The sequence below is a fragment of the Schistocerca piceifrons genome, chromosome 2, assembly GCF_021461385.2.
Source record: "Schistocerca piceifrons isolate TAMUIC-IGC-003096 chromosome 2, iqSchPice1.1, whole genome shotgun sequence".
In the NCBI taxonomy this organism is placed as follows: Eukaryota; Metazoa; Arthropoda; class Insecta; order Orthoptera; family Acrididae; genus Schistocerca; species Schistocerca piceifrons.
The window spans coordinates 840,455,212-840,479,136 of NC_060139.1; the positions used below are offsets into that span (position 1 = coordinate 840,455,212).

Sequence of the window (23,925 nt, forward strand, 5' to 3'; positions counted from 1 at the left end):
AAAACAGACAGATCACATATTTCTCGATTTTCAGAAAGCATTTGAAATGGTGCCCCACTGCAAACTGTTAACAAGTGTCAAGGCATACAGAAAAACTTGCCAGATATGTGTGCGGCTTGAAGACTTTTTAAGTAATAGAACTCAGTATGTTGTCCTCAATGTCGAATTTTCATCACAGACAAGGGTATCATCAGGAGTGCCCCAGGCATTTGTGATAGGGCTACCCCATTCTCTATATATGTAAATAATCTGTGGTTAAGGTGAGCAGCAGTCTGTGACTGTTTGCTGATGACAATTTAGTATTTGGGAATCTATTATCATTAAGTGGCTGTAGAAGAATACAGGATGATTTAGAATTTCTATTTGGTGTGATGAATGGCAGCTCATTATAAATGTAAAAAAAATGTAAATTAATGCAGATGAATGAGAAAAACAATCCTGAAATGTTCATATGCAGTATTAGTGGCATCCTGCTTGTCACAGTCAGGTCAATTAATTATCTAGTTGTAACACTGCAAAATGATATGAAATGGAACAATCACTTAAGGATCTACATCTGCATCTACATCCATACTCCGCAAGCCACCTGACGGTGTATGGCGGAGGGTACCTTGAGTACCTCTATCGGTTCTCCCTTCTATTCCAGTCTCGTATTGTTCGTGGAAAGAAGGATTGTCAGTATGCCTCTGTGTGGGCTCTAATCTCTCTGATTTTATCCTCATGGTCTCTTCGCGAGATATACGTAGGAGGGAGCAATATACTGCTTGACTCTTCGGTGAAGGTATGTTCTCGAAACTTTAACAAAAGCCCGTACCGAGCTACTGAGCGTCTCTCCTGCAGAGTCTTCCACTGGAGTTTATCTATCATCTCCGTAACGCTTTCGCGATTGCTAAATGATCCTGTAACGAAGCGCGCTGCTCTCCATTGGATCTTCTCTATATCTTCTATCAACCCTATCTGGTACGGATCCCACACTGCTGAGCAGTATTCAAGCAGTGGGCAAACAAGTGTACTGTAACCTACTTCCTTTGTTTTCGGATTGCATTTCCGTAGGATTCTTCCAATGAATCTCAGTCTGGCATCTGCTTTACCGACGATCAACATTATATGATCATTCCATTTTAAATCACTCCTAATGCGTACTCCCAGATAATTTATGGTATTAACTGCTTCCAGTTGCTGACCTGCTATTTTGTAGCTAAATGATAAAGGATCTATCTTTCTGTGTATTCACAGCACATTACACTTGTCTACATTGAGATTCAATTGCCATTCCCTGCACCATGCATCAATTCGCTGCAGATCCTCCTGCATTTCAGTACAATTTTCCATTGTTACAACCTCTCGATACACCACAGCATCATCTGCAAAAAGCCTCAGTGAACTTCTGATGTCATCCACCAGGTCATTTATGTATATTGTGAATAGCAACGGTCCTATGACACTCCCCTGCGGCACACCTGAAATCACTCTTACTTCGGAAGACTTCTCTCCATTGAGAATGACATGCTGCGTCCTGTTATCTAGGAACTCCTCAATCCAATCACACAATTGGTCTGATAGTCCATATGCTCTTACTTTGTTCATTAAACGACTGTGGGGAACTGTATCGAACGCCTTGCGGAAGTCAAGAAACACAGCATCTACCTGTGAACCTGTGTCTGTGGACCTCTGAGCCTCGTGGACGAATAGCGCGAGCTGAGTTTCACATGACCGTCTTTTTCGAAACCCATTCTGATTCCTACAGAGTAGATTTCTAGTCTCCAGAAAAGTCATTATACTCGAACACAATATGTGTTCCAAAATTCTACAACTGATCGATGTTAGAGATATAGGTCTATAGTTCTGCACACAGGATGGTAGCAGGGAAGGAAAATTGTCAATTTTGGTTTATTGGGAAAAGTTTAGGAAAGTGTAACTCATCTATAAAGGAGATCATGTATAGAAGACTAGTGTGATCCATTCATTATTACTGCCCAAGTGTCTGGGATCATTAACAGTGAAGACATCGGAGCAATTCCAGGGCATGCTGCTCGACTGATTAGCAATAGTTTTGACCAACATGTGTGTACTAAGGAAATGTTTTGTAAAATCATATAGGAATCTCTGGAGGGAGATGGATGTTCTTTTCATGAAACACTATTGAGAAAATTTAGAGAACCAGTGTTTGTAGCAAACTACAGAAGAACATATTGCCACCAATGTATATTTTGCATATGGACTGCAAATACAAGATAAGAGAAATTAGGGCTCATATTGATGCATTTGGATAGACTTCTTTCCCTAACTTCATTTATGAGTGGAACTGGAAAGGAAATGTCTAGTAATTGCAAATAGGTACCCCTCTACCATGTGCATATGGTATGGTGGCTTGCAGGTATGTATGTAGATGTAACCTATTTTAGAATAAAGAGAATAAAATTATGTTCAATATTGTATTATTTTTGTTCCAGACTGCAAAGGAACTGTCTTCTGATGACTATACAATCTCAGGTATGTAAATTAAATTAGCAATACTGTTTCTAGACCAAGCAACTGGAAAACAAATATTTCAGTGTCACATATTTGCCATTCTTCTCAGTCATTTCTTCACTAGTTGTTACTGTTGTATTGCTTTGTGTTAGCCTCTTATCTTTTGTCAGTATATTTGTGTATTTATTTTTGGTACTCTGCCCTTTATAATGTAAGACCATTTGGCGTTTCTCTTTCCTCAACATTTTTCCCTCTCCTGAAATTTCCTTAGCCAAAAATTATTCATACTAATTAGATTTTATTAATATCATGATCCAATAAATCTTGATGGTTTCTGTTTAGCTGGTTATTACCATCTGATTATTATGTCACAAGTATGTTCACAATGAAGCATTATTACCAAGAGCCTTATAAAAAAATTAAAGAATAGAAAATAGAAGTGCAAAACTGTATATGAGGTGATAAAATTTCTGGAGAAGAAAAACTGAAAAATAGATAAAATAAATAAAAACTTGTTAAGGTCAACAATTAAAAAATATATGACCAGTGAAATTGATCACCACCCTGAAAGACATTTTCATAAATGATTTTAGTGTGGTGTTAAACAGAGGAAAAAAATACAGAAATGCCAAGGTCACTGAAAGAAATTGTAAAAGGTGGATGGAGATAGGAAAAAAGAGAGATGCAGTAGCTGAGTAATCACTAACATAAACTTTATCTTGCTATGATCATGGGGAGAAGTATATGTTGGAGAAATGTCTACCATTACAGATATAAAGAGCTCTTGTTTCACATGTCATATACCACCAAGATATGAAAATTGTTGAGGGCTGTCAGATTCCAGCCACAGTAGTACTGCATTTTTGAATGTTTAATGTAATCAAGCAAGTCCAAAGGCATATGGCCAGTTAATCTCATAAATTGACAACAAAAGTAGTATGCTTACAGAGTAGGCATATGGCCAGTTAATCTCATAAATTGACAACAAAAGTAGTATGCTTACAGAGTAGAATGATATTCTTTTGAATGGTAACAATTTTTATATTCCTGCCAGCTGTCTGTGACCTGTGTCATGCTATTAGTCTTAAATCTAGCTGAATTACTGCATTTGAGAGATTGAATTGTGTTGAAAGATCTAAATTACTCTGATCTCTATATCTGCAGGATAATTCAAATATCACTGCAGTATGGTGATTGGTAGCAGCATTTTTTGAACTGAGTGTTCCAACCCATCGTTTATGGGGAGTGGAGCAGTTCACCTATGTCTCTGTTGAAGTGGTTATTATACAAAAGTAAGCTGATTTTGCAGAAGAGAAGAATAAATTAGATTAATTAAAAGCTACATATTCCAGAAGTAACTGCAGGGATAGATCAGGTTTATTCAGAATAGATTTTGCTGCTACACTGTCTTGTGCTGAAAATTGTTTGCCAGAGCCCCTGCAACTGTTGCAAGTGAGAACCATTCATGAAATGTGTGTAGCCACTTGCTATTTAAGCATGTTCCTAACAATGGCAAAGTCAGTTCATTGCAGTATAAGTCACTTATTATTTCACTCTATGTATTGTCTGCTGTACACAAGCTTACTATTATTTTACACATTCACATCAGATCTGTTGTTTTAACTGTTCTCGCTGCCTCATGATGATTTTGGCTTTTCTTGAACTTTGTTGAAGTATGAGATTCAAACTTTGGTGCTTCCCACACTTTCTTTAAAGTATGAAATTTGAACTTGGTAGTAGCTCTGCTACTAAGCGTGAAGGAAAATTGAACCTAGGGAAATTAAAATGACTTAGCATTAAGGGCATACTGCTACCTTTAAAGAGAGTTTTTCTTTTGCAACAGCAAACAGAGGAGACAAATGGTTTAACAGGAATGAAACTAAATTAAGAGTGGGGAAACATTGATACGGTCTCCCACAAGGCTTGTGCTTGGTCTGGTTATGTTATTTTACCTACACAAATGAATTACTTGGAACAGTCAAGGACTCTTGAAAAACTATGATGTTTGCTGATGATACAAGGATGCTGATAAAGGACTAACAGTCAAATCAGATATAACAGGAGAATAATGAACCTGGTTTGCAACTTGGCAATTCTTAACAAATCAAAATGATTTACATGTGCCAAAAGTAGAAATAAGCAGCACACACTGAATCAGGCTCCATGTGTGTAATTCCCAGATGTCTAGATGTATAGTATACTGATGTGGCACCAGCACATAGAGCTTATATTCAGTCATGTGCTCTACCTCCAAGTCAATATTAGCATAGGGTATTAAATTCCTCCCTCCTTTAACTGGCACATTAGGCTTCCAGGACCAGAAGCATGTGCAAGAGTGACATCATCCATTACCTCCTGCAGAATGATGTCAAAGGTGAGACCAACTGATTGCAGTGTAGGTGCGCAGTATGGACCTTGCTGCTCAAGTTACTACTTGGGCCTACATCCAGCGGATTGGCTGCTTTGAGGAGCTGGGTCATTGGGAAGGGTTCCTCCATCTCAACTGACATCCATCATCATTTTGCTAGTCCTTCTGCAAGTCACTATGGCTAGCAGTGGGCTGGTGTGGCATTGGTGTTATAGTGACTGGAAGTGACCGCAGGGTGCACCTAGGTCCTTGGACAGGGCTATGGTGTCCCTGTCACCCTTTTTGTGTCCACTGTGACTGTCTGAGGAGGATTCACCACTGTCTATGATGTACATCATTGTTACAGTTGTTTCCTGTGGCACACCAACCACTCCCATTGCACCACAACTACGAAAAGCTCATGGCCCCTGTGACCAGTCACAGTGCTTTGAATCAGCCCCAGGACTCTGTCAGAGTTGTGAGCCCAGACTTGGAAGTACACGTGATGGTAATTTAAATGTGGGAAGGGGTTCTGGTTTCACTGTATAGGCAGTAATTTACTTGATCTGTTCCCATGCTGAATTTTGGCTGTGCTACAGTACTTGATGAGGCTGGATCTGTAGTGTCCTCACACAATATAGTATAATAGCTTTCTTCATTTGCATATTAAATGTTCTTACCATCAGGTCTGCCTCAGAATTAGATGTGGGTGAAAGGGACAATGCTCTATGCCATTGTGCTGGCAGAACTGTTTAAAGGCTAAGCTATAAACTGGAGGCCATTATGTCACGCACAGTCATAAATGCCCCATATTACAAAAATTGGGGCCATTGTCTGGATTTGGGCTGTCATTCAAAATAAAATTGTCCCAGTGTGAAATATGCGATACTTTGGTGGATCACCCAACACACGTACATTTTTTTTATTAATAGCTTGTCTTTTTGGAATTTTAGGCATTTTCATACAGTTCTGAGTAGACAGTTGACTTTTTTGGTCATTAATTAAAAGATTTTGCTTCCTTTTGTACTTAGTTAATAATGTCAGATAAAAATATTCAATACTGGGACTCACTATTATTTACGTAATACAAATTCTAAAATTTTGCAGAAATTTGTCTTTTTCTAACTAGAATTGATTAGAAATATACCTCCATCTTAAATTACTGTGTTTATGTATATAGGGTAAGCATTAAAGCCTGTAAAAAAAGTTCAAAAATTATTGTGTTAAATTTAGCAAACGCTATAGAAGAGAAAAATATTTGTGGCACCTAGGTCAGTAAAATCAATCTTCATAAAGTAATGAATTAAGATGAAAGTATTAAATAATTTATGACAAGAAAGCTCTTATGAAACTGTCTGTATGCAATATAATCAATTATGATGACATTGTAACAAATAAATGTTCAATAGGAATTGTTGGGAAAATATAAATATGTCAGTGGCAGAAACAATGGAAAAATTATTAGTCAGTTTTTGATTGTTGGCTTGGACTTTCTTACTTAGGAATGAAATGGTGAAAACTGAGTATTTTCAACTGGCACAATCAACAAAAGTATGAGTATTTAGTATCATTTCATTTTACGAAGACTCTCACCACCAAAGCAAAATATCGAAGTGTATTCCTTAAATTGCCTCCTTCATCACTGGCATGTGCTGTTAAAAATGTTGTTTTGTACCATTACATTTATCCACTAAATTATTAACATATAATTATTAATTCTGAAAGATACTTAGATAGGGTAGTGACATTAGATGCTGAAGTGCTGTATAGATGTGATGCTGCATATGAAAAATTGCAGAGCACATTGATCATGAGCAACCACATTTCTGTTTGAACAGGGTCCATAAAATCTATGTTAATTCTCATCCACAGTTGCTCAGATATAGGTCAAGGTAAGAAATATTGCTCCAGTAGTGAGTGATTTTGGGCACAAGCATGACAAGACTGGATAGCATGCTCTACTGCTACATTGATTCTGGCCCAGTACACACATTAACATTCAAATGTCTTGAAATCCTCCAATATGATATGTGAAGCAAAAAGGGGCTGTGGTGGCAAAGTAACAAAGTATGAGCAGAATGATGAATTGGATCTTTCCTTCTTCCATCATCATTTGTATGATGTGGTCTATAGTATAATGTTGATGGTGTAAGTAAAAGAAAGTTCTGTAATGCAAATCAGAGGTGATCTGGCTACTACTGCTGTATCAACATTACTTGGCAGCAGGGTTTTCCAAACTATGTTCTGTGGAATACTGGTATTCCACAGGAAGTGCTCTGTGAAAAACTATTAATAACATGGCATTTTTTCCAACATTTTGATGACACTAATTTAATGGTGTTTATTTTGTAACCAACTACGAAAGTTGAGTACACATGATTACCGATAATGTCACATATATCTTCCAGTTTATATCCTTTATGAAAATAGCTTATACAATGCTGCCACCATTAACTTGGTCCCTTCCTCTTATTAATGGTGGTCTGTAGAACTTGGAAGGCATCATTGTTGGAACAATGCCAACCTATGCGTTCTAACGGTGTCGTTACACACTGTCAGCCCAGATTTTAAATAGGTGTTCAAAAGTCATCTCTCTTCCACTTATTGAGTACCTGGGTTATGAGAGCCTCCATATAATTCACTTCATAGCCATTACTACAAATAAGCACCACATTTCAACATGAACATCTCTGTAATGCGCTTTCATTAAATCCATCTGATCTGTACGGCGCGATTGAGTTGTCAGCTCAGAATGTATATGGAGGGAAGTAATTTCACCACAGCTCCAACCCACTCAACAACCGTGAGCATTGTGGTTCTCTTTCTCTGTCTCCAGCATTCTGTGCAGCAAGAGACTAGTTATCATGGTAGCACAATACTGTTGGCTGTGCTGTTGTTTCATTCTTCATAAATGTGAGTAAAATGCATCAGTAAAATACTTGTTGAGTGTTCATCATACAGACATCTGAAGTCTGGAGGAATATAATGTGTTAATGTGTAGGAATAATATGTAATACACATATAAGTATGTGTTATTTTATCAAATTCCTGTAACTGCATTGCTAAGCCAAGCTTCAATGCCCTGCTTCTGATCAGTACTTGTGAAAGGAGTGGGCTGAGAAACTCACCTGAACTGAAATAAATTAACATTGGGGTGACAGTGTTAATTTTTCTTTCATGTTTTATTTCTCTCTTATAAGTGGGGTAGGATGGGTAGCAGACATGTATGTTCACTATATACATTTTTGCTTTAAGTCATATGTGCCATTAGCAGACACTTTCTATTTTTTGATCATGCCTGTTACAACAAAGACATGAGATAGTATTTGGGTACAGTAGACTTTGCTTCACTATGTGTAACTAGTTGCCTGTAGAATTATAATACAACATTCCAAGATCCCTCTGAATAAAAGCTATTAAATAATGAAAATTTACTGTTGGTAGGTCCGTTAGTGCAGAGACACACAACAGAACATCTTCCATTCTCCACTACTGATTAATCTCCATTTGCTTGTAACTGTACTGTAGAAGTCAGATACATTCATGCTCATATTTTAGAACCAGGTTTGACAACTTGGATTATATTCACCTATACTCAGATTTAGTACAATATTCAGTGCTATGAAGTGGCTTTCTGACTTTTGTTAAATAATGTAACTGGGACTAAAATTTGCACCAAGAGGGCAAAACTCATGAATTTTGTAAAAGAAAAAAAATAAAGCTACAAATTCTTTACTTAAATTTTATGTGCAACCTACTGAACAATTTATAGTTTGGAGTAAGACTAAGTAAATAACACATTTATATATAATATTTTATCATTGTTCTTTGCTGAGCTTCAGACGGTGAGCATAACTGGATAAATTCTTCAAGATGAACCAAACAAGTGGAAAAATGGATCAACTACTCCACATCTTGGTTCTCCACAACCTGGTTCACGCTGAACATTTGTATAAAACTCTGACTAAATAATGGATTGTTTCCTGTTTTCTTCCCTAAATTCAGTATGTTAAGGGATACACAACACAATCTATTACTTTCTTTAGCATGTTGCAAGATATGTCACATATATCTACACTGTCTGGAGGTTTTAGCCGTTTTACTGTTCTTAGTCTCTTAGAATAGTAAAACATCTAAAAACATCAAACAGTGTAGATATATATGACACATATTTTAACATATTAAAGAAAGTAATAGATTGTATTGTGTATCCCTTAACGTGTTGCATAAAAAAGTGCATTGCTGAGGGATATTTTCCTGATGAGCTACAAGTGTCTAGTGTAGTTCCAGTACACAAAAAAAGAGATACTGACTCACCTTCAAGTTACAGGCCAATTTATGTTGTCCTGGCTTTTTCTGAAGTACTGGAATGTGTAATTTTCCAACAATTATATGTTTACTTTGAAAATCTAGGAATAATTAGTGAATCACAGTACAGTTTTAGGAAAAATTTGTCAAATAGTTGACTCTGTAGTCAAATACATACATCAAACATTTGAGGATACAGGCTTTTCTCAAGCCACTTTTTGTTATCTAAGTAAAGCTTCTGACTGTGTAGAGCACACATCACTTCTGTAAAACTGAATTCTATGGCATTGAAGGTAAAACCATTAAACTATTAGGTCTACAACATTGCTTCTGCCATTTTGTTATAGATGGCAGTAGGGGGGCAAGTGGGGTCCAGGTGGTTGGTCATAGGTGTAACACAATACGCTTAGGCATCTGTAAAGATAATGCCATAAAAATATTGGTTGATTTGTGATTGCATCATAAGGTTATACTCGATTAAGTACATCAACTTATGTACCCATTTCTCGCCATTTGCAGGAAGTTTTAATTTACTGCTTTAATATGAAGAAATCTGTGACTGTGGCTCTTAAAATGCTGGGTAGGACCAATGGTGAGGGAACTAGTAGTGAAAGAACATGCAGAGAATGTTTTCAATGCCTTAAGAATGGTGATTTTGATGTCGAAGACTGGCATGTTGGAGGAAGACAGAATGTTTTCTTAGCTACTGAAACAGACGAAGACAGTCACATGACATCATTATCAAAAGCAAATGATGTGTTCATGCCCAGCACTGAAACACACATGGCCACAATACAGCAAAAGACATGAAAGGTAATTTTCCAGCAGGTCAGTGCTCGGCCCCATGTCGCAAAACCTGTCAAAATATACATGGAAAAGTTGAAATGAGAAGTCCTATCCTTCCCCCCACATTATCCATATGTTTCTCTCTCTGACTACCACCTTTTTTGATCAGTATTATACAGTCTGGCTGTTCAGCACTTCCGATCATATGAGCAAGTGCAAAATTGAATTGATTCATGGATCCCCGCAGAAGACGCCCAGTTCTTCTGCCATGGGATTCGTATGCTATCCAAAAGATGAGAGAATGTAGTGGCCAGCGATGGGCAGCACTATGACTCATAATTTTTTTTGTAAGTTTTTCACAATAAAGCCCCGAACTTTGAGAAAAAATTGTGGAAGCAAAATTGTAGAGCTAGTGTTTGTGTGTTTTTTGTTGTCTCTATCAACATACCAACGCTTTCTCATTTGGTAAGTTACAGCACTTTTGTTTTTTTTTATACATTATCCCAAAGGATAGACATGTTACACCTCACCCCTGGACCACTGACAAATTTAATCAGATATTCTTCCTACTATGCTTTACATGTACAATAAATAAATTTTATTATTTGATATCCTTCCTAGTCTTGCAGTTTTAACCCAGATGAGACTGAATTAATTTCTTGTAAAGAATTGTGTATTTCTTACAGAAATGTGTTACACGGGGATCATGTAACTGTCAAAAGTAGTTTCATGCTTAAAGACTAATTATTATATGATTAACAGGGTGTTATGTATGTAGGATGTCAGTTATATAAGTGTAAGTTTACCACAGATTATAATTATGTTGTTTATGACAAACACAGTGAAATTTATGATGTGTGAAAGTTGATTGCAGTTGACAGTAGATCAAATGCATGTTTAAACAGTCACTTTGTAGGACAGGTCATGAAACACTTTACATGCCAACCAGCATTGCGTTATAAACACCTTGTCACGGTTTCTATATAGCAGGCCTAAAGTGAGTTTGTTTCTTTTGGCTTTGGGCATTTATTTCCAGGATGGAAGTTACAATACGGCTACGAAATTCGATATGATCCAGTTTCCCATTACCTTCATGTCTTTGAAATTGCCATGCATTTTGTTCAACTGCGTCAATGCAATGCACTATCAAGTTGAAGTACCATTTTTCCCTCTGATGGATGTCCTGCAGTGGCTTATGTTTCGATTATCCCAATCAACTCCACCCATGTTTCAGTTTAAAGATGCATAATTTGAAGTTGTTTGCTAGCTATGCTTTTCTTTTCACTCTGACAAAATCATTAGTGTGCATAGTAGCTTTACAGGTGTAGAGTTCGAAGCTTTTGTCACCACACTATTGTCATTCCGTCTTGCAGCTGCCATGTTGCTAGACACGTCACTTCTGAAATCAGTGGTTTTCCTCCGGGATTTCTTCTACATCTACATCTACATCCATACTCCGCAAGCCGCCTGACGGTGTGTGGCGGAGGGTACCTTGAGTACCTCTATCAGTTCTCCCTTCTATTCCAGTCTCGTATTGTTCGTGGAAAGAAAGATTGTCAGTATGCCTCTGTGTGGGCTCTAACCTCTCTGATTTTATCCTCACGGTCTTTTCGTGAGATATATGTAGGAGACAGCAATATACTGCTTGACTCTTCAGTGAAGGTATGTTCTCGAAACTTTAACAAAAGCCCGTACCGAGCTACTGAGCGTCTCTCCTGCAGAGTCTTCCACTGGAGTTTATCTATCGTCTCCGTAACGCTTTTGCGATTGCTAAATGATCCTGTAACAAAGCGCGCTGCTCTCCGTTGGATCTTCTCTATCTCTTCTATCAACACTACCTGGTACGGATCCCACACTGCTGAGCAATATTCAAGCAGTGGGCGAACAAGTGTACTGTAACCTACTTCCTTTGTTTTCGGATTGCATTTCCTTAGGATCCTTCCAACGAATCTCAGTCTGGCATCTGCTTTACCGACGATCAACATTATATGATCATTCCATTTTAAATCACTCCTAATGCGTACTCCCAGATAATTTATGGTATTAACTGCTTCCAGTTGCTGACCTGCTATTTTGTAGCTAAATGATAAAGGATCTATCTTTCTGTGTATTCGCAGCACATTACACTTGTCTACATTGAGATTCAATTGCCATTCCCTGCACCATGCATCAATTCGCTGCAGATCCACCTGCATTTCAGTACAATTTTCCATTGTTACAACCTCTCGATACACCACAGCATCATCTGCAAAAAGCCTCAGTGAACTTCTGATGTCATCCACCAGGCCATTTATGTATATTGTGAATAGCAACGGTCCTATGACACTCCCCTGCGGCACACCTGAAATCACTCTTACTTCGGAAGACTTCTCTCCATTGAGAATGACATGTTATCTAGGAACTCCTCAATCCAATCACACAATTGGTCTGATAGTCCATATGCTCTTACTTTGTTCATTAAATGACTGTGGGGAACTGTATCAAACACCTTGCGGAAGTCAAGAAACATGGCATCTACCTGGGAAGCCGTGTCTATGGCTCTCTGAGTCTCATGGATGAATAGCATGAGCTGGGTTTCACGCGATCGTCTTTTTCAACACCCATACTGATTCCTACAGAGTAGATTTCTAGTCTCAAGAAAAGTCATTATACTCTAACATAAAATGCGTTGCAAAATTCTACAACTGATCGACGTTAGAGATATAGGTCTATAGTTCTACACATCTGTTTGACATCCCTTCTTGAAAACGGGGATGAACTGTGCCCTTTTCCAACCCTTTGGAACGCTATGCTCTTCTAGAGACCTACGGTACACTGCTGCAAGAAGGCGGCAAGTTCCTTCACGTACTCTGTGTAAAATCAAACTGGTATCCCATCAAGTCTAGCGGCCTTTCCTCTTTTGAGTGATTTTAATTGTTTTTCTATCCCTCTGTCATCTATTTCATCATCTACCATTTTGTCATCTGTGCGACAATCTAGAGAAGGAACTACAGTTCAGTCTTCCTCTGTGAAACAGCTTTGGAAAAAGACATTTAGTATTTCGGCCTTTGGTCTGTCATCTTCTGTTTCAGTACCATTTTGGTCGCAGAGTGTCTGGACATTTTGTTTTGATCCAACTACCGCTTTGACATAAGACCAAAATTTCTTACGATTTTCTGTCAAGTCAGTACATAGAACTTTACTTTCAAATATCTTCTTACTGTCCAGTAGGGGAGTATGGGGCAATCTGAAGAATAACAATTTTTCCTAAGCTCAAGTGTTTGTAGTTCTCTGGTAGAGTAGTGCTCGAACCTTGATGAGAATCCATCCACACAATGTATCCAGTCCTTGTAGTTCCATTCCATATTTTTTAGTCGGGCCATATTGTTTTTTTCTAATGAACTTCTTTCACTCATGTTTATTGAAGTAAAGCACCATTGGCTCATTGATTCTACAGCATTTTCTTCTTTTTTCCACATGGTGCATTTTTCTGGAATTGTGTACTGACACTGGTTTGATGCAGCTTTCCATGCTACTCTATCCTGTGCAAGCTTCTTCATCTCCCAGTACCTAATGCAACCTACATCCTTCTGAATCTGCTTAGTGTATTCATCTCTTGGTCTTCCTCTACAATTTTTACCCTCCACACTGCCCTCCAATGCTAAATTGGTGATCCCTTGATGCCTCAGAACATGTCCTACCAACCGGTCCCTTCTTCTTGTCACGTTGTGCCACAAACTCCTCTTCTCCCCAATTCTATTCAATACCTCCTTATTAGTTATGTGATCTACCCATCTAATCTTCAGCATTCTTCTGTAGCACAATATTTCGAAAGCTTCTATCCTCTTCTTGTCCAAATTATTTATTGTCCATGTTTCACTTCCATAGATGGCTACACTCCATACAAATACTTTCAGAAATGACTTCCTGGCACTTAAATATACTCGATGTTAACAAATTTCTCTTCTTCAGAAATGCTTTCCTTGCAATTGCCAGTCTACATTTTATATCTTCTCTACTTCAACCATCATCAGTTATTTTGCTCCAAACTTTGACATGATGAATCTGAATCTACTGTGGGAAGGAACCCCAGCAACAAGATTATTATGGGAGTCTACCGTTGTTTCCTAGTACATATTTTGCCTTGGTACTTCAATATAACCACTAAGTAAAAATATGCAATACATGATGTCATTTCAATTGAAGTAACATCACCCATTCTATTATGTTGGGCAGCATATTTATCTTATTTTATTTATTTATTTAATTTTATTTATTTATTTAGTTCCCGTATTATCACATTCGTGATATTTGACTTATCAAAGTACAGAACAGTATAAAATATTACATATTTACATCATGTACAAAATCTTTTCATTGGTATCATCACATCTTTACAACAAAAACATTATTCTTTTTAATTTGATTATAAAATTATAAATGAACGTACTGAAAGAATAAAAGCTAGCAAAACCCCTTGGTTGATTTTACTAAAACTATTAAATACAAGTACTTTAGTTAACTAGGCATAGCAACATATGGCACAAACACTAGGTGCATAATTAGATAAATACATGGATGAAAGAAGTTTGGTTTTATCTAGGAATGGTTGGTAACTATGAAGTTTTGTTTAGAGAGTTATGAAGCAGACCTACAGATTTGAGCAAAATTCCAAGTATTGATTAATGCTGTAGAAGCTGCTGTTTATTAGTAAATTTTTTAGTTCTTTTTTATGTATTAATGCTTGGTATTTTTTGATGCTATCTGGCAATGCACCATACAGAATTTTTGGTTTGTAAACAGCACTATCCTGATATATTGATTTTCTGTGCACATCCCTATGATAGTCATCCCTGTTCCTTGTTTGATAATTGAGGATCTCACTGTTCAAAGTTGAAACTTAGTGGTTTTTAATGAACAGATGCTTTCAAATATAAATATAGATGGTAAGGTAATGATTTTTAATTTCTTAAAGATACCTCTACATAGTGCTCTGCAAGCAACATCACTTATTAATCTTACAGCTTTCTGTTGGAGCTTGAAAGACTCCTTTGCAAAAGGGATATTTCCCCAGAATACTATACCATACTTCAGTAGACTATAAATATATGCATAATAAGCACTACGGTTTCAGTATTGCAGCAATCTTCAAGCACTCTCAATATGTAACAGTACTTACTTAATTTTTTGTTATCATTTCTGCATGTTTTTCCCATCTTAGAAGCTCATACACCCATAATACTAAAAGTTTTATGTGATTCTTTTGCTGAATTTGGCTATTTGATAATGTGAATTTTATATTGGTCCTGTTTTTGTTCCTTATATGGTTGAAGTTCATCCATACAGTTTTCTTGTGATTGACAACTAACAGTTATCTTTAAACCATTTTTCTGCCACTTCTGCTATTTTGCCAATTTTTGGTGCATCTCATAATCATTCTTCCCTTTCATAATGAAGCTGGTATCATCAGCTGTTGAAAACTGTTGTGGTAGGTCATTAATAAAAATCAATGGTCCAAATACCGAGCCCTGGGGCACCCCATAATTAACTCTTTTATATTCAGAATGGTGCACATTTCGATCCTGATAAATTTGTACTCTTCGTTTCCTATCAATTAAAAATGACTTGAACCACTCATAGGAAATACCATGGACACCATAATTATACAGTTTTAACAGCAGTAGATTATGATTTATAAGATCAAACACTTTAGAAAAGTCAAAAAACAACCCACATGTCAGTTCCTTGTCCTCAATAGCTTTGTAAACAAGATTTAGGAAACTGAAGAGAGCTGTTTGTGTAGATTTGCCTTTTCTGAAACCATTAGTGTCAACTGACCTGACATTATGACTATTGGCCTGAAAAATTATAAATCTGCGAGTAACAACCTTCATTTAATATATGTAGGACAGTTCAATAAATTTAATTTTCCAGTTACAGCTCCACACAAAGTGTGTTTAGCTAGATATTTGTTTCAATGCTTTTTCTTCAATTGTTAGTTATCCTATTCTCTTTTACTGTAGGTGGAACAGCACATCCCTGTTACAGAGAATGCAAAGAAAATGAAGATCCTATGATATGTCACTACAATTTTACTGTTGGCTTATTCACAACAATGAGCATTCAATGTGGAGACTGCCCAGATGTTGAAGAAGACTGCAGCAAGCCTGGATGTATTACAGCTGGTGGGGCAGTGCGTTCTGTATCAGTTGTTAACCAGCGCATACCAGGACCTGCAATATTGGTAATGTATTCATTTGGACAGTAACTAACAGAAAAAAGCTAAAAACATGTTATTGTCACATTGGCATTTTGTAAACTTAAGATAGAAATACACTGACAGAAAATAAAATTAGTAAGCCTGGAAAGACAACATCAGTTTTGATCTGATAGCAGCATATGCCACTTGGCATTAGCAGATGTACTGATAATGGTTTCAGCATCATCCACCAACAGGTAGAATAGTGGCATAGCTGTAAGAGTGCAATCTGTGTCTACCCTGGGGTAGGGAGTGTTCACAGGCAGAAGGCTCAGTATGATGAAAACACGTGAAGCAAACAGGCAACCATGTCACAGAAATGCACACGTGCTTTGTATGGGCAAGTGAGTGAATTTGACAGCAGTCAAATTGTGGCCTTCTGAGAGATGGCATGGTCCTTTCGGAGAATTGCTAGTTAAGTAGGACGTGTTGTGTCAATTGTGCAATGATGCTGGCACCAGTAGTCACTTGTACACTCTCACACCCATAGATGAGTTTGTGGATGTCCACACACCACAGACACACGCCAATATCATTGTACTGTAAAGGAAGTAGTGACAGATTGTACCACTACCACAACATGGATAAGAGGGCTTGTGAGCAGTGGGACTAAGGAGACCCGTAACTCTAGCCTTGCTTCCACTCAGGCCACAGCATTGACATGCATGGCTCTACTGGTGCCATCAGAGGATCAAGAGGATAACAGAATGGAGTGCCATGGTGTTCAGCAATGAAAGCGGATTCTGCCTGCATGCATGCAATACTCATTTGTGCATACAACATTGATCCAGTGAGCGCTGTCTCATAGAGTACATTAGTCTAAGACACAATGGTTCCGTCCCAGGTTTACAGGCTGGAGTGTGATAAGCTATGACTCTGGTTCACCTTTAGTGTTTCTGGAGGGAATGCTAACCTGAGCTCAGTATGTGTAGAATGTTGTTAGATCTGTTCTTTTGCCATTCTTGCAACAGGAAGGTGATGTGTTGCTCCAACATGATAATGGTCACCAACAGACTACCCATGAAACTCAACATTCTCTGAAAAACGTGCAGCAACTTCCTTTGTCAACATGATTTTCAGACATTTCTCCAATCAAACATGTGTGGGATATGATGGGACAAGGAGTGACTCCTGTGACTCGTCAACCAAGTAGCTCATACATAACTACATGAAAAGGTCAAGCAGGCATGGTATAATGTATTCCAGTACAGTATTCTTCATCTACATGACTGACTGGATACCAGAGTCAGTGGCTGCATTAGTGCCCATAGAGTCTACACCATATGGGAGTTTCAGCATAGGTCAATACCTGGTACCTCAGAACCACTTGAACTATTGATCTATAAATGTAACCATTTCATATACTCCATATGCATTTAGCAACAATAAATATTGAGTGAATTGGAAAAGGTGTAGTATTTTTATTCCAGCAGTGTACAATCAAGCAATCTATGTACTGGTAGGTAAAGAACACAGACATGACCACTAGACAGGAAGTTTAGCTTTCGAGGCATCTTAATGTGACAAAAGAGGGGAAAAAAATGTAAAAAAATTATTTTGGGATTTAGTGAGGATGTCACTGACAACATGAGACCAAAGATACATAATAGGAAAATAAAACATGGTGCTGGACCAAAACATTCATGATTCAAGTAAAAAATAGTCTGTCACATCTACAACGTGGGCAGAAAATGTACCTTTTAAGAGAGATTTGTTGTTCTTACTTTTCTTAAACATAGGTGTGAAGACTGCTTATCTGCCATCTATACATTTGATTAAGAACTTACAGAGATGCGTATTGTCATAATTTACAAAAGCATAGACTCATTGTTTTGACATTGTGCCCGCAACTAGAGGAGGCCTTATTCTTTTTATGAGGGAAGTTTTGTGTGTACCAGAAAGATATCTTGACAAAATATTAACAAAAAAACGATTTTCTCAAATCTTATCTGCAACTGAGGAAACAAATAGTCTGGAAGGCTTTACTGCAAGCAGTTTTTGTGCATGGTTGTGTTTATGGAATCTAGGTAACACTAATTTCATGAAATGTCTGGGGAAGAAATTGACTGAGTTATGTCCTTTTGGACCTTGTAGCAAGATCCTCACATTAAAAGTTTTTTTAAGAAATTGCTTGAACTGAGCTCATAAGTGACCTTAATGCTAATGAGGCTACAAACGGTGCAGGATTAGTTGTTAAGAGACTTACTGAATTTATGGAAATTCCAGTGATTTCATCCAAAGTAGTCATCCAGTGAAGCCAAAAGTGTAATGGGACTGGTCTTAGCCATGTCCAAAGGAAAGTAACAGAAAGAGTTCTTGTGGTCATGGCAGTGAAGAAACACAGATACACCTACTCTTGTGGGAACAACAAGAGCTTCGAGAACTTGAAAACTCTCTGACATCCCAGGGAGAGAATCTTTGGGGGAGAAAAAGCAGAGACTAGCAGTGCATTCTTGATTTAACAGTGAGGAAGCTCTGTAAATTATCTCTATGCAATAAAACAATTCATGTATAACCATATTGTGATAGATTGCTACTCGCCATAAAGGTGACTCATTGAGTTGCAACGTGGAATTTCCATTGTTTCATGTAAAACCATATCGTACATGATTCAGTAGTGGTTCTAGTATGGCTTACTAGTTTACTTCCACATTGGTGACACCATGTTTCCCTCTGAATGTGTGTCATTTTGCTGTTCAATGATATTCAGTCAGATCCCTTGATAACAAGGTGACCAACACAATCTACAGAACCACCGAATCAGTGCTGATTACATCAGAAACCTGAGTACAGTGCATAAAGAACAATGTCATTTTTGTGCTGATTATACAGTTGGAAGTGAGAGTGTTGTTAATCTCTATAGTGATCACATGGACAGTGAACAATTTCAACAATGACTCACAACAATGGTCTCTTATTATAGTTCGAGGACAATACACCAACAGACTGTTCTTCGAATCAGTTTATTCCACAGCGTACATCAAATGTGAATCTTGCGCCTTCCACATCTTCTGCACTGTGTGTTGGATATGAGCACCCAAACTCCATACCAACATGGTCCGATGTGCTGAACAAACAATTGGCAGCCATCTTACCACATGCTGTTTGCTTATTACATAGTGCCCTGGATAATGTTCATTGGACAGTGCAACAATTCAGAATACTATCCAACACAATTCTTGTGCTAGTGTCTTACCAACCACAAATAGCATGCTCTGGTTAGATTATAACAAGTTGCATCCAGTTCTCATCAAACTAGCTGTGTATTATGGACTATCGTCAGCAGGGCTAAACTATGCAACAGTTGCACAAAAGCTCAAACTGGACCATGCCTCCACAAACAATTTAACATGTCAGTGCCTATCGTAACATGGTGCAACTGCTGATTCTTTTCCACCTGTGTTTACTGCATCACATTCTAAATATGAGCATCTCAATTACACCTCTCTGCAACCAGTTATGCATCAGTTTTACTGACTGGCAATCACCTTATCCCATGCAACAAATGCTAACCAGAGCACACAAGTCGTCTGTCCAACAGTCAGTTCTACAAGAGCTCAAACCTTTCTGCATAACGTTCCCAACAGGCTCATGCCTCCCATGCATTCCATGTGACATGACCTTGGATAGCCACATATTGTAAAGCCACACTGGGGGACATTTATGAATCACTGAAGGCGAAATCACCACCCACACTGAACTACCATACCTGTGTCCCACAATCTTCACCTCCAAAGAGTGTTAATTACCCCAAACTGCCACCATTCAACAAAGACCACCCAACACAGTGGTTTGCCATGGCTGAAAGTCTTTTTGAGTCATTTGGAATATTCAACAACATTACAAAATATGTGAACATCTTCTGTTATCTGGCCAAACAGGCAGATCTAATCAATGATATCATCTTTCCATTACCACAGATGAACAAACAGGACACTGTTAAAATGTTTTTACTACTCTGACTTTCTCATTTTTTTGAATAATTTTATGAGGAACTGTATGACCGGCATCAACAACTCAACAAACCTTAACGATACTGGTGCCAGCTATGAACTAACATTGATACTAACCTATTATGCAACACAGCTCCATGGACTCTATGGTTTGTCATCCTGCTGATGGACCTGCAGCTCACCATGATATCAAATGCTGCTGAACCAGTGCTTGTAAATCATCTGTTCATGGGAATCGATCATCACCATGCCATTAACACAATACACTCAAATGGCTCATGCTTGGCACAGAAGACACCGCAATCTATGCCACCTGAAATGTACTGAACTTGTATGAGAGCTGACGATGGCAGTGCCATATGGTACCCACAACCAGTGCCGTGCCCACCTCCCACTCCCTAGCACTCAGGTGTGTGGTTAAAGATAGTACAATGCAGCACATTGTAATGACAAGTCTGTCCAGCCATCATAAAACATGCCACCTCTGTTCAGTAGATCTGCAGATCACAAAAAACGCTACTGATGAACCGCTCCAAGTGGGGATCATGCGACCGTCAGACAGTCTGTGGGCTTCCTGGATCAAACTTCTAGTGAAATAAGAAGTACCATAAGTAGAGCTACGTGAAATTCGTTTATGCTATAAATGTGCGATAAAATGCAACATCAACGCATTTCAGCGAAATTTATTAAAATTTGCAGATTTCAGCAAAATTCATTGAAATTAGCATATTTTAGTGAAAACTATTAAAATCAAGATTTTTCCGTAAGATAAAAACCGAATTTCATTTCCTTGTTTTAGCGATTTTGCTCAACCGATTTACACAAATGATGTCTGTATATCAGCTGTTCTAGTTACCGCAATGGCTGTTACTCTTCAATTAAAAAGTAGAAGTAGACAATTTCATGCTCAGTCTAATTTCCTACTTCTCCTGAACTGCACAAAACGTCTCTCCATCCACATTAACCGAAAATTTTTAAAAATACAACGTAACCTCACAATCTGATATGCTTCATAATCAGTTGTGTGTTTATATTAGGTTTGTTTGAGATAGCCTACTTCAGTCAACTCCAGTAAGATCTGACCATTGCTTCTGCGCATGCGCGAGTTGGATTCTACTCCAATGCTTTGGCACCAATGTTTGTTGGCCGAAGTGTGTGGATCTGGCCATATGGTGTAAACACGTGTATGTAACGTTTTGTGAGTGTTGCGAAGTGATAATAGTGTGTTAAAAATGGGTAGGCATAAAGTCAGTTTGCTGGAGCGATGCAATGGCTATCCTAAAGAAGAAGGTTTTTATGTTCACGATAAAACACTTTTATGTGTCGATTTTGTAATGAGAAGCTCAACTGGGAGAAGAAGGACAATTTAGAAAAACACATTAATAGTGCTAGTCACAGGGCAAAAAAAGCGTCTGCAGTGGTTGCAGGAACCTCATCAAAAAGGCAAGCTGCTATTGGCGAGATGTTAGACAGAGCCAAAAAAGTGAAAACTGACAATGAATGTGTGCACCACGATATAGTTAAAATGTGTTTAAAGGCCAACATACCATTGACAAAATTAGATAACGTTGAAGTTAGGTCCTTTTTGAACAAATATGTACCCGGTGCTGGTTGTATACCAAGTTCAGATAGACAGTAAGTGCAGTGACAAAATGAAAGAAAAAATCAGAGATTCTGTGAAGGATGTACGTATTGTGATTATTACTGACGAAACAAGTGAAAAAAATCGAAGGTGCATATTTGCGGTTTTATTTCGGACAATGACCTCAACTTCCGAACAGAAACTGTATATGGCTTCATGCAATTTTTTAGATGTTGCTAACAGAAGTACTTGTGCCCAGGCCATAGTGGATACCCTAAAAGACTACAGCATTAAATATGAAAATGTTGTGGGTTTAGTATCAGACTCTGCTGCATACATGGGATGTTGGTTTGAGGCACTTCAAGTACTGAAGTACTGATTGGAGACCATTTAATAAATTTCAAGTGCTGGGCCCACAAAATGAACTTAGTCGGTGACATCTTTATGAAAGAACAAAAGGAGCTAAATTTTATTGTGAGTAAAGTGAAAATGGCATTCCTGCACTCTCGCAAAATGAAAAGTGCCTACCTTCAGTTTCTCCAAGAAAAATATCCTCACCTGCCAAAAAACCTTTTTCCCGACCCGATAATCACGAGGTGGAATCCTTGGTTCCATGCAGTGAAGTACTTGGACACATACTTAACAGCTATCATCAAATTTTTCAGATCACTGCAAAACAAAAATGCTGCCATTGAGCTCATTCTGGATCACTTAAAAAATGTAGCTGCCTCAGATATAGTCATCCTGCAATGCAAATTTGTAAGTGACAAATGTGCTAGCATTGTTAGTTTCACCACAACACTAGAGGGAACGACTTACCCATTTGCACATTTGTTATGGGAGGAACTTGAGAGTATTAAATCAATACTGAAAAGAAATTCTGAAGGTTGGTTTTCAACAGGCACTATTAATTATATAAACACATTCCAAAACAAGGCACGGAAAGCATCTGCAAAAAGTTGTCTTAAATCTACTGCTATGAAAAGTTTACCAAAGCTATGTAAACACACAGCACCAGACCCAGCTAATATTTTTTACAAAAACATTGGCAAGCTCTTCAGCCCTGCAGTTTGTGGTGCGAAGTTAAATTTGGACAATTCTGCTGTTGTTAATATAGCAAAAACAATCCCGAAATTTGACAGGATTCCAACTGACAGTTTTATTGAGGCATATTCATCATTCCATCGACACCTTATTGACTGTTTGAGGCGTGATGAGAAGCCTGATATATTGCAGCTTCTCCTACTTGAAAAGCTTAAATATGACGAATTTGGAAATGCTGCTTTATCTACACTATGGGCACCTATCAATAGTGTGGATGTGGAGAGGTATGTCTCAACATACAATTTAATTGTAAGTGACAGGAGGAGGTCAATGAAGCCAGACACTATTGAAACAACTTCAGTGACTGCATTCAATAGATAAAAATTTTCATATTGGTGTATAGTGAGTGGTAATTTGAATGAGAAATAAAATTATTATGATGTGTTCCATAAATAATCAATTTCCTATTTTCTTCTTCTTTTTGTTATTACAAAAAAAGAAAAATCAAACTTTAAGGTAAGAATTTTGTCTTTTAACTGCATAAAGAAACCAAAAAAGTAAATGATAAATTCAGATATAAAAAGCTAAATTCAAATTTCAAAATGCTAAATTTTCGAAGTTTATTTGCTAGTCTCATGTAGCTCTGACCATAAGGCTCTGTTGTGATTACCGGGTTCTTAATTCCAGGGCAGTTCGTGACAGCTACCTGATTTCTAACAAACAAGATTTTATTCATACACCTGCAGTCACAACAATTTTCAGTTCATTGACTGTAAATGGGCATACCTACAGATTACAATGCACCCAGACAACATAATGAAAACTGCCATTATTACTCCGTTTGGGCTCTTCAAGTACCATTGTATGGCATATGGTTTGAAGAATGCGGCCCAAACAAGGTAACAAATCATTGTTAGGCTCTTCTTTCACCTCCTGCACTGCTACACATATTTAGATGATATTTTGATCTGTTCCATTAACCTCAATGCCCACTCAATTCATTTAGAGCAAGTGTTAGTTGCCCTCCATGAAGGGAAAGTATCATTAACAAGTCTAAATCTTAGCTGAAACAACCTGAGGTTACTTTCCTGGGCCACACACTGAACAGCAGATGGCATCCATCCCCTGGTGGAGCATGTGTGCATGGTCCAGAACCTGCAACTACTGAAGGCATATCACAACTTACATCATTTTG

General features: G+C 37.8%; 1 protein-coding gene and 1 pseudogene across 1 annotated transcript in view; both read left to right on the forward strand.

Annotated features, from left to right (window-relative positions):
- Nucleotides 1–21,303: 21,303 nt before the first annotated feature.
- On the forward strand, nt 21,304–23,111 carry LOC124775915 (annotated as a pseudogene).
- Nucleotides 23,112–23,228: 117 nt separating this feature from the next.
- LOC124776996 (laccase-9-like) overlaps nt 23,229–23,925 on the forward strand; it is a 162,524-nt gene continuing 161,827 nt past the window's right edge. The window contains exons 1-2 of the mRNA XM_047252244.1: nt 23,229–23,246; nt 23,418–23,629. Coding sequence (XP_047108200.1) covers nt 23,507–23,629 — 123 coding nt within the window. The 5' untranslated portion in view covers nt 23,229–23,246; nt 23,418–23,506. The remainder of the gene's footprint in view (nt 23,247–23,417; nt 23,630–23,925) is intronic.